At 44.5% G+C, this 12161-nt stretch overlaps 1 protein-coding gene across 1 annotated transcript in view; it reads left to right on the forward strand.

Annotated features, from left to right (window-relative positions):
• Positions 1 to 11389: 11389 nt before the first annotated feature.
• Positions 11390 to 12161, forward strand: part of PODXL2 (podocalyxin like 2) — a 45014-nt gene continuing 44242 nt past the window's right edge. The window contains exon 1 of the mRNA XM_044755190.2: positions 11390 to 11545. Within this exon, the coding sequence (XP_044611125.1) occupies positions 11476 to 11545 (70 nt within the window). The 5' untranslated portion in view covers positions 11390 to 11475. The remainder of the gene's footprint in view (positions 11546 to 12161) is intronic.

Genomic DNA, 12161 nt, shown 5'->3' on the forward strand with positions numbered 1-12161 from the left:
TTCTGTTAATGTCATACTCAGGCTTTGCTGGACTTCCCTTGAAGGCGTCTTGTGTCTCTGCCTTTGGTGTTCTGTAGGAGGTACATCAGGCTAGAAGAGCTGTTTTATTTGTGGCTGTGGAGGAAGCAAAAACAGTGGCTCTCCCTAGGGAATTCAGTTGGCAGTTGCTGCCTGTATGATCCCTGTGTGGAATCCATGGGTACCATAGACAGATTTGTCCACCTGAAGGGACTGGAGGTAATCTGGCCCTGCCTCTGAATGGAGCAACGCTGTTCTCTCCAACGGTGCCATCGGCCTCTGCCTGGAAATGCCAAGTTCTGATCAGCTGCCTTGGGGATAGGTGGACATCAATTCGTAGTGTTACCTGAGATTTAGTAGAAATGTCTCCTTGCATCTTCTCTCTTGTCCAGGTTTTCCATTCTGGAACCTTCCAAGTTGAGTCCTTCCTATGAAAGACTTGCAGATATCTGATGAAACTAGGATGTCTGAGTCCCTCATTCAGTTCCTTCTACAAATCCTTGAGAGAGTGATAAGCCACAGGCCCTGACAAAGGATCAGAAGTGGTCTCCCCCTGGTTGGGGTTGGGGTAGAGTCCAGTCAGCAAAGAGGAGGGCTAAGCGGAAGCAAGCAAGCACTGGGCCTGAACTGGGGCGTTAAAGGTGAGCTCTTTACAAGGAAGATGGGAAGGAGCTGGCCACAAGGAAGAAGTGGCTGTGGCTGAAGGCGGGGCAGCAAGAGTTGAGGGCAGAGTCGGGGGGGCGGGGGGGGCGGTGGTGGAGAAACCAGACCAGGTAGGTTATGCTGGGAAAACTTAGTGCTACTCACAGAACACTTCAGCCGTGAGCCGTGTGGGTTTTCCACACCAAGCAGTCCCATTCTCTATGGACAGCAGGATGCTCTGCGATCTCACTGAGCTCTGCCATGTTGGTTACCTGGAGTGAGCTCAGACCCTGCAGGTTAGGGGCTCAGTCACAGCACTGATCCTGCTTCAGACACCAGTCACAAGTAGAGGGTCCCCAGGGTCCCCAAACTTCCATCTGACTTGGCTACAAATCAGAGGTTCCTATGATCCCCCCTCAGCTTTGATAATTTGCTATCTGTCTCACACAACCCAGGGAAGCAGTTTACTGATTGTTACCGATTTGTTGCAGACAACATATTAACGGATCCAAAGGAACAGCCAGATAGAGACATGGCGTGCGGTCCAGAAGGGTCCCCAGCACAGGAGCTTCTGGCTCTAGGGAGTCACGCAGGCATGTGGAAGTGGCCTTGTTCACCAACCAGGAAGCTCTCCAAGCCCCTTTGGTTAGAGTTTTTATGGAGGCTTTGTTACGTGGGCACAATTGATTAAATCATTGACCATTGGTGATTAGCCCGACCTCTGACCCCCCTCCCCTCCCCGGAGGTCAGGGGCCAGGGCTGAAAGTTCCAACCCTCTAATCACATGGTTGGTTCTCCCTGCAAGCAACCCCCATCCTTAGGGGCTTTCCAAAGTCACCTCCTTAACGTCCCTCACGTGTGGTTGAAAGGAGCTTGTTAGGAATAACCATAGATGCTCTTGTCACCTTTGTTACTCCAGAGCTGTTTCAGGAGCTGGCGATAAAACCTCAATATTACAACAAAAGGTGCTCCTATGGCTCTTCCCACTTGGGAAATTACAATGATTTTAGGAGCTCTGGCCAGAAGCCAAGGATGAAGACCAAAGTATGTATTTATTATATCACCATATCACACAGGACAACTAGGGACTTCACTCTGACTGTAGATGACCCGTGAGGGTCCTGAGCAGGAGAGTAACATGGTCCCCTGTATTTTGCAGGGAGGTCCTGTCTGGCCTCTGTGCTGGAGGGAGAAAGTGGAAGAGTTGAGTCGGAGGCTGTGGTGTGGTCTAGAGATGGTGGGAGTCTGGACGCGGGGGTTGGGGGAAAGTGGACATATTTTAGATGTACTCTGCAGGTAGATTAGACAAGATTTAGTGACAAATAAGAAGTGGGAGAAAAAAGAAACCCTGGATGATGACCAGGTTTCTGGCTTGAGAGACAGGTTGGTGTTTAGAGGGGAACCAGGAGCTTCGTCTGAGTCATGTTGGCTAGAAGTGCCCTTCAGACATCCAAGTAGAAACGGGAATTTTGCAGGCGGGGTTGAGTCTGGACAGCTGAGCAGAGGTTTGGGCGTGAGTGTATCATCTGACAACTGTCACCGTGGGCTGGGTGTACTCACTCAGCAGAGTATAGCGAGAGGAGTGGTGGCTGAAGGAGAAGAGTGCCCATCGTTTGAACCAGCAGTTCACTTGGGTGTGGGCCAAAGGTGGGAGGAAAATTAGGGGAGGGGGCGTTTATGGAAGCCCCGAGAAGAAAAAGTTTCAGGAACGTTGAGGACGGTTGGGGCCAATGCAGCTGAAAGATCAGGTGAAATGACAAACCTGTCCACAGTACCGTGTCTCACTGAATATAAGATGCCATCCATTATTACAATCACCATTATTTTATGTGCTGCTAAGACAAAAATGCTAAGACTTAGGATGACTAGATGCCATCAGCCATAAGACACCCCAGTTTAGAGATGTTGGAAAATTGTTTCCATTGTGCATGTTGAAATATGGTATTTGCGGTAACGGGGAGGTTAGTAGTGACCTTGATGAGCAGTGTCAGCGCAATGTGAGTGCAGTCAAGGGGAGGGAGGTATGGAAATAGACGCTGGGTATGTAGAAAAGTCTTGAGAAGTTTGGTTCTGAGGGAGAGCAGGGAAATGGGACAGCTGGCAACATGGGGAGGTTCCAGGGAAGGCTTTTCCTTTGGTATTAGGATTGGACAACTAAAGTTTTTACTCATGCAATAAGAGTTATTTATGGACTAAGCTGGAAGATAATTGTGAATGAAAAAATAAGTTCCCCAAAGATATGATATCATATACATAAAACTTTAAAATATACTGATACTACCTACTGTTTATGTGTATGTTATAAAGATAGTATAAAATGTATGCCTGTATATTCTAGTGTTTTTTAATTTAAAAAGTGTTTATTGAGATATAATTTACATACAATATGATTTAAAGTGTACAATTCAATGGTTTTAGCCTATTCTGAGTTGTGCAACCATCATCACAATCAATCCAGGAACATATTCATCACCCCCCCAAAAAACCCATACCCCTTAACAGTCACTCCCCTTCCTTCCTCTGCCCTCGGAAACCACAAAGCTTCTCTCTATCTCTATAGATTCACCTAGTCTGGACATTTCAGATAAATGGGCTCGTACAATATGTGGTGTTTTGTGATGGCCTTCTTAGCATATTTTTGAAGCTTCATCTGTATTGTAGCATGCATCAGTCCCTCGCTTCTTTTTATTGTTTAATAACATTCCATCGTGTGGATATGTAACATTTTATTTATCCACTCAGCAGTTGATGAGCATTTAGGCTGTTGCCACCTTTTGACTATTATGAATAACGCTGCTGTAAACATTATTGTAATGGGTCTTTGTGTGAACATGTTTTCTGTTCTCTTGGATAGGTACCTAGGAGTGGAATTGCTGGGTCATACGGCAACTTCTGTTGAATCGTTTGAGAAACCACCACTATTTTCCAAAGCAGCTGCTCCATGTTGCATTCCCCTTATGAGTGCATGAGGGTTCTGATTTCTCCACCTCCTGTGGAACACGTTATCTTTCTTTTTTATTTTAACCATCTTAGTGCCTGTGAAGTGGTTTCTCCTTGTAATTTTGATTTGCATTTCCCTGATTGCTAATGAGGTTAAGCATCTTTTCATGTGCTTATTGTCCATTTGTATATCTTTGGAGAAATGTCTATTCAGATTTTTGCCCATTTTTTAAATTGGGTTGTCTTCTTATTATTGAGTTATAAGAGTTCTTTGTATATTCTAGACATGAGTCCTTTATCAGATTTATGATTTCCAAATATTTTTTCCATTCTGTGGGTTGTCTTCCCTTCCTTGATGGTATCTTCTGAAGCACAAAAGGTTTTAATTTTCTTGATCTCTAAGTTATATATCTTTTGTTTTGTTGCTTGTGTTTTTGGTATCATCTCAGAAACCATTGCCTAATCCAAGATCATGAAGATATACTGTTATGTTTTTTTCTAATAGTTTTATAGTTTTAGCTCTTCCATTTAGGTCTTTGATCCATTTGTAGTTAATTTTTGTATATAGTGTGAGGTAGAGGTCTAAATTCCCTCTTTTGCGTATGGCTATCTGGTTGTTCCAGCAGCATTTGTTGAAGTCTGTTCTTCCTCTGCTGAATTCCCTTGGCACTCTTGTCAAAAATCAATTGACCATAAATGTGAAGGTTTATTTCTGAACTCTTAATTTTACTCCAAGGATATGTCTATCTTTGTGCCAGTGCCAAATTTGTTTTTCTTTCTCAAGATTGTTTCAGCTATTCTGGATGCCTTGAATTTCCATGTGAATTTTAGAATCAGCTGGTCAGTTTCTGCAAAGAAGCCAGCAGGAATGATGACAAAGATTGTGTTGAATCTGTAGATCAATTTGGGGACTGCTGCTTTAACAATCTTAAGTCTTCTGCTCTGTGGAAATGGAATGTCTGTCCACTTATTGAGGTCTTCCTTAAGGTCTTTCAATAATGTTTGTAGTTTTCACAGTAAGCTTGATACTTTTTTTATTAGATTTATTCCTAAGTATTTTATACTTCTTGATGGTGTTGTAAATGGAATTGTTTTCTTAATTTCATTGCAATTTCTATCAGTTTCCTGTTACTGCCTTAACAAGTTATTACAAATTTAGTGACTTAAAATAACACAGATTTATTCTCTTACAGTTTTGGAGGTCCGAATTCTGAAATGGGTCTCATTGGGCTAAAATCAAGGTGTCACGAGGGCTGCCTTCCTCCTGGAGGCTCCAGGGGAAAGTTTATGTCCTCGCCTTTTCCAGTTTCTAGAGGTCACCTGCATTCCTTGGCTCATGGTCCCCTCCTCCATCTTCAGAGCCAGCAACTGCGTCACTCTGAGCTCTGCTTCCATAGTCACAGCTCCTTGCACTCTGACCCCACTTCCTCCCTCTTTCAGTTTTTCAGTAAGGACCCTTGTGATCACATTGGGCCCACCTGGATCCAGGAGTCTCTCCCATCTCATATCCTTCACTTAATCACATTTGCAAAGTCCCTTTTGTCACATGAGGTAACATATTCACAGGTTCTGGAGATTTGGGTAGCCATCTCTTTGGGAGGCCAAGATTCTGTCTACCACAGAAGTGCACAGAAATACATTTGATTTTTGTATATTGATCATGTATCCTGCAACCTTGGTGAACTCATTAATTAGTTCTAAAAGATTTTTAGTGGATGAAGCCTCAGGATTTTCTACATACAAGATCGTGTCATCTATGAATGGAGACAGTTTTACTTTCTCCTTTCCAATCTGAATGCCTTTTATTTCATTTTCTCACCTAATTGGCTAGGACCTCTAGTACAATATTAAATAGAAGTGGCAAGAGTGGACATCCTTATCTTGTTCCTAATCTTGGGAGAAAGCTTTCAGCGTTTCACCATTAAGCATGATGTTAGCTGTGGGGTTTTTGTAGATGCTCTTTATCAGATTGAGGAAGTTTCCCTTCTATTCCTAGAATAGTTTCTTAAGTGTTTTCATCACAAAGAGGTGTTGAATTGTGTCAAATGATTTTCTCTGCAACTATTAGGTGACCATGTGGGTTTTGGCCTTTATTCTATTGATATGAGGTATGACCTTGATTTTCAGATATTAAATTAATGTTACATTCCTGGGATAAATCTCACTTGGTCATGGTGTAAAATTCTGTTTATATGTTGCTGGATTTGGTTTGCTAGTACTTTGTTGAGCACTTTTGCATGTGTATTCACAAGAGATATTGGTCTCTAGTGTTTTTTTTTCCTTACAACATCTGTGTCTGGTTTTGGGATTAGGGTAACGTTGGCCTCATATAATGAGTTGGGAAGTGTTCCCTGCTCTTCTATTTTTTGAAAGAATTTGTGAAGAATTTGCTATTGGTTCTTCTTTAAATGTTTGGTGTTCATTTTTATATAGTTGTATATCTCAATCATTTCCTTTTTGACTTTTGTGTTTGGTTAATACATTTCCTATGTTACTTCCCATTATTTAAAATAGCTTTTTAAAATTATTACATTTAGGGGCCAGCCCCGTGGCCGAGTGGTTAAGTTCGCATACTCCACTTCGGCGGCCCAGGGTTTCGTCGGTTTGGATCCTGGGCACAGACATGGCACCGCTCATTAGGCCACACTGAGGCATGTCCCACATGCCACAACTAGAAGGACCCACAACTAAAATATACAATTATGTACTGGGGGGCTTTGGGGAGAAAAAGCAGAAAAAATAAAAAGACTGGCAACAGTTGTTAGCTCAGGTGCCAATCTTAAAAAAATAAATAAATAAAATAATTACATTTAGTTCTTCAGTCTAACTGGTATGATGATGTGAAGTATGGATCTCAATGTATATTTTCAAAAATAATTGACACAACACCATTTATTGAGTGAGGCTCCATTCCTAACTACTCTGAAAAGCTTCCTTTATAATCAATTTCATGTACACAGGGGTATGTTTCTGACCTCTCTTTTATTTCATTGATTTATGCATCTATTCCAGGTTCAATACCACATTATTTTAATTTCTACATTTTATAGTGTGTTTTGATAAAAATTTCCTTGGCTCTTCTCGAACATTTTCTCTTCTAGATGAATTTTTAAATCATCTTGTCAAATTCCATAAAACATTCTATTAGGAATCTTTGTTGGCATTGCCTTGAATTTATTGATTCAGTTTGGAAGAATCAACATTTTTACAGTATTGAATCTTTCTATCCAAGGATAAGATATATTTTCCTCCTTATTTTGGCGTCATATGAAACTTTAGAGTTTTCTTCATTTAGATCTTATACGTCTAGTTTGGTTTATTCCTGGCTTTAACAGTTTCTGTTGTGAATGGGATCTTTTCTAATTGGCTATTGATGATACATGGAAAAGTTATTGGTTTCTGTATGTTATCTTTCATCCAGCAATCTTGCTAAACTCAGTTTTTAGTTAGGCTGTCCATTGATTGTCTTGAATTTTCTAGGTACCCTTGCAAATAGTTTTACCAAATTTTCCCCAATATTTTAAATGCATTTCCTTTATCATGCCTCATTGCATTGTCTCTTAAAGAATATTCAACATGTGTGGGGTAATAATTATTCTTTTCATGGTCCTCACTTAGGTGGGAATGCTTCTGACGTTTCTTCATTAAGTACGATGATTGCTGTAGGTTTCTGGGAGATATTCTTTATTGAATGAAGGAAGTTTCCTTCTATTTCTTGTTTGCTTTTAATGTTTTTGTTACTTTTCATAGGAGTAGATGCTAAGTTTCATTGCATACCCTTTTTGGGGAGCATCTACTGAGAAAGATTTTTTTATTAACTCTCTTAATGAAGAGAACTAAATAGTGGTTTTTTCTAATACTCAACCAATCTTGCATCCCTAGGATAAGCCCTCCTTTGTCACGATCTATTAATATTTTTACTGTATTGCTGCACTCAACCTGCTCAGATTTTCCTTTTTCTTTTTTTTAAATATTTTTTACTTTTCCTTTTTCTCCCCAAAGCCCCCTGGTACACAGCTGTATATTTTCAGTTGTGGATCCTTCTAGTTGTGGCATGTGGGACGCCACCTCAGCATGGCTTGATGCGTGGTGCCGTGTCTGCGCCCAGGATCGGAACCGGCAAAACCCTGGGCCGCCAAAGCGGAGCGTGTGAACTTAACCACTCGGCCACGGGGCGGCCCCTCATGTTTTCTTTGTGAAAGTTGCATCTGTGTTCAGTAAGATTGACTTAGGGTTGCTTCTATTTGTATTGTTCTTAGTCGTTTTGGTCTCAGGGTTATACTAGCTTATACGATGGATTGGGGAGCTTTCTAACGCTGCTCTGGAAGAGTGTTGATTTTGAAGGCTTGATAGAACACACTCCTTCCAAATGGACCTTATGTCTTCTTAAGGGTAGATGTCTGCTGTCTTTTTATTTCCCCCATTATGTGTTTGTTTAGCTGCTTTACTACTTGAATCAATTCCAGTAATTTGTGTTTTCCTTAAAAGTATTCATTTCAATTAGATTTTAATTTTCTTGATAAATTATATGCCAAGTTTTGCTTATAATTTAAAATTTTTCTTATTTGTAGTTTTGTTTCCTTTTACATTCCTAATGGGATGTACTTAAGTCTTCTCTTTTTTATCTTGATACTAAAGTTCTGACTGCTTTATTCATCTTTTCAAATAACAGGCTTTCAGCAATGAGTTCTACTGGGTTTTGTTGTTAACAACTAGAAATGTATTGATTTGTGTGTGTGTGTGTGTGTTTGTGTGTGGTTTAAAGCTTCTTAAATTGAATGCTTCATTCATTTACTTTTAATCTGTCTTTTTTCCCTAAGAAATGGTTTTGCGGTTATAAAATCTCCTCTGTGCACTGTTGGCTGCGTCCCACGGATTTTAATATGCACTGTTTTCACATTGTCATTAATTTCTGAATAGGCTAAAATTTATATTGTGATTTACTCTTTAACCCAAGAGCTACTTAGAAGGGCATGCATTTGGGGCTGTGGTTTTATCCATCAATTAGATCTCATTTGCCTTTCATCTTTCAAGTGATTCTTCATCATTTTAGGCCCACCAATTGATCCCATCTTGTTTTCCAGGGCTGTTTTGGACTTACGTGTGTGTATGTATCTTTCCTATTATTTCCAGGAGTCAAGAGCAGGAGGGGAAAGCAGGCACATGGGTGCAGTGTACCAGCAGCAAGATCTCATCTCCCTCAGTTGTTTTTTTTTTTAAGGTGAGAGATTCTGGATCATGTTTGTATCTAATGAGAAGGATCCAGAAGAGAGAGAGACTGACACTGTCAGAAAACAGATACCCTAAAATGAAAGTCCTTGAAAAGGAGACAAATAATGCGATGATGAGCCTGAGTGGAGGCAAATGGCCCAGGATAAAGAAGGGACGCCTCCTTCATGGTAAGAAAGGAAAGAAGGAAACTGATGGTGGGTCTACATGCACCCTCATTTTCTCTTTTCCAAACCAGACAGTCTCAGCTTTAACAGTTGTTTTTCATAACTTCTTCGTGGATTTTTCCTCTGTTACTTGGGCCTTCCTAAAAAAAAAGGTTACTCTAAAAACATAATGTTGATGAAGTTGAAACAGTTCAGAATAGCAGGACTATTAACTTCCTTGTTCTGGACACTGTGCTCATTTTCAGTCCAAAACTGCTTTACACTTAGTAGCCATTGCCTGTCTGTGGGCTTTGTGTGTGAACTGTTGTGAGCTAGGTCTCCTCTAATTTGTACTTTCACATAGAACAGCACGGGGAAACACAGTCAGCAAGACTCAGTTCAGTTATCCTCTGAGTCCTATTAGTTCTGTCTCTGGAGAGTTTTCTCAAATCAGCTCTGCCAGCCCTCAGTCCGACTTTCTTCCCCCACCGCCAGGGCTGCTGCTGTGACCTCCCTGCTGGCCGCTTTGCTCTTTCTCTCATTTCTGGTCCTTCCTCCCTGTTGCCCTCAGAACTGTCTGTCGACATATACAGACCTAATCATGCCATGATTCCTACATAAGAAATGAATTTCTTGAGGATGAAGTCCAAACTTCTCAACATTCAAGATCCTTTATGACCAGGTCCTCACCTCCATTTCTAGAACCCATCATGTCCATTGAATAAAATGGGCCATGGAGTTTAAATTGACCACAGGCTAAATGAAATGATGTAGTTCTGTGAATTAAATAAGGATATCGTTACCTAAAAAGTCTAATTCTATGGTACTGATTTCATTATGTTCTTAGACTAGTCACTTTTTCCTTGTGTTTCATTTCCTCATTTATAATATAAGGGCTTGTGACTTTGTGCAGATTAACCAATAATTCATTAAGGTATTTAGCTAGTAAGTCATCTCTCTTTCTAAACTTGTCTTCTGCCCCCATCCTAATCATGAAACTCATCATCCCCCTAAACATGCTGTGCCATGTACAATCATACTGTGCTACATTTTGCTCATATTCTTTCCTTTGCCTGGGATCCATTTCTGCCCTATCCCCCTCACCCAACTCCTATTTCTCCTAAGTAATTAGCCCTGGAGAGCCCTTTGAGATCATATACAATGTTTAATACTATACTCCTGGGCAGAGGGGTGAGGATATCATTTGAAAAAGCAGATTCAATATAATAATTCATTTTAAAGAAGTGCTTTCCAAATATACTATATATAAAGTAAAATTCCACAAAATTATGACTGCTGGAGATATTTAAATGGCAGTAATTCCAAAAAGGTTGGGACTTCTCTCTGTTCCTTAAAGAGGCTGAGCTCCTTTCTAATTCAGGGATTACTGTTGTGCCTTTCTCTCTGCAACTGGACGGTCTTTCCCCAACAACCTCCTCCCTAACACACATTCTTCCTTCTAGATGCCAGGTTAAATGTTGCTTCTTCAGGAAGGCAAGTGTAAAGCTTCCCTTCTCTATGGTCTCATAGCCCCTTACACCTAGCTGACCTCTGACAATCGTAATTACGTGAGTATGTGCGCATTGGGTTGGTTTTCTTTGAGTCATTCTTCACTGGACTAGACTTTGAGGACGGAGGTTGTGCCTGTTTTGTTCACTACCACGGTGCTTGGCACATGGATGAACTTTAGTTGACAAAAGGGACAAACCACTTAACAAGAGTTAAGAACCATGGCCCTAATAACCCAAAGTGCTCGTTTAACTGACAAGGCAACCGGAGCCAAGAGATGAAAAGACATTCGCTCAAAGTCTCAGAGGCAATCCGAAGTAGAGACGGGCACCGGACTGCCGGCCTCTGAGTGCGCTTCTTTGCTCCCTCGTGGCCCAGGCCTTCGCCAAGTCCTCTAACCTTGCCCTTCAGGCTGCGCCGCTCAAGCGCCCCTACGGAGCCTCTCCCGACCCCACTCCTCCCGGAGGCCCGGTTCAGCCCCTTGATGGACGGCTAGCGACGCCCTTTTCGGCGTCCCCTGTCCTGTCATCAGCCTCACAGGATGCAGGTGACCACTCTCTGCCTTTTGGACACGCGGGCAATGCTTCCAGCGCATGGGTGACTGGGTGGCGCCCGCGCTCTCCTCTGTCGCCGTGCCCAGGGCAGGTGGCCACGGTCCGCAGGTGAGAAGTGCGAGGCGCGAGGCGCGACGCGCGAGGTACAAGGCGCGAGGCCCCGACCTGCACTGGTCTCCGCCGCGGCCCCGCCCCCTCCGGGCCCCCGCGGCGCTGATTGGCCGGCGGGGCGCGGGGGCTGTGGCGGAGGGGCGTTTGCCCGCGCGCCCGCCTCGACTCCGCGGGGGCGCGCCCGTGGCACGCGGCCGGGCGGGGCCGGGGCGAGTGACGGCCGCACGGGCCAATGGGGAGGCCGCGCGCCGCCGCCGCCGCCCGCGCGGCCCCTGACGCCGGCGAAGGCGCCGCGCGCTGCGGCTGCGGGCGGCGACGGCTGCACCATGGGCCGGCTGCTGCGGGCCGCCCTGCTGCCGCCGCTGCTGCCGCCGCTGCTGCTGCTGCTGGCCGGGGGTGAGTGCGGCCGCGCGGGCGGCCGGGGGCCGCGGCGGGGGCGGGCCGCGGCGCTGGACAGCTCCCGGCGCCAACAAAGGGGTCGGCGCGCGGCGCGGGAGCGCGGTCGGGCTGGGCGGCCGCGCGCCCCCACGCGCGCGCTCACGGGGCCTGGGGGCGTGGGGCGCCGCTTGTGCCTCGGTGTGAGCGGTCCCCGGCGCGGGGGCGTGCGTGTGAGCGCGACACACACACCCTGGAGAGTGAGCCCGGAGCATGGCCGTGGCGCCTGCACAACGCTCCTGGGGCTCCGCACGGGGGGCATCGGGGAGGGCAGGAGCGCGGGTGGGAGAGGGACCGACCTGCCCGCCAGCCTCCGTGACAGCACGCAGGGCTGGGGACACAGCTTTTAAAGGTCCCGTGGGGCCACTACGTGAGCGTGGGGCGTCTGCGGCTGCCAGGGGCAAACTGCCAGGGAGCGTCTACACACGGCTGCGGCGGCAGTGGGGGTGTGTTTACGTGTGTGGGGTGCTGCTGGACAGGAGGGGGGGGTGTGTCATTGTGAGTGCGTGTACTAGACTGTGCTGGGCAACTTTATTAGGAGCTGACAAAAAAGAGGTTTGATGGCAACCAAAAGGTC

The sequence above is a fragment of the Equus asinus genome, chromosome 21, assembly GCF_041296235.1.
Source record: "Equus asinus isolate D_3611 breed Donkey chromosome 21, EquAss-T2T_v2, whole genome shotgun sequence".
In the NCBI taxonomy this organism is placed as follows: Eukaryota; Metazoa; Chordata; class Mammalia; order Perissodactyla; family Equidae; genus Equus; species Equus asinus.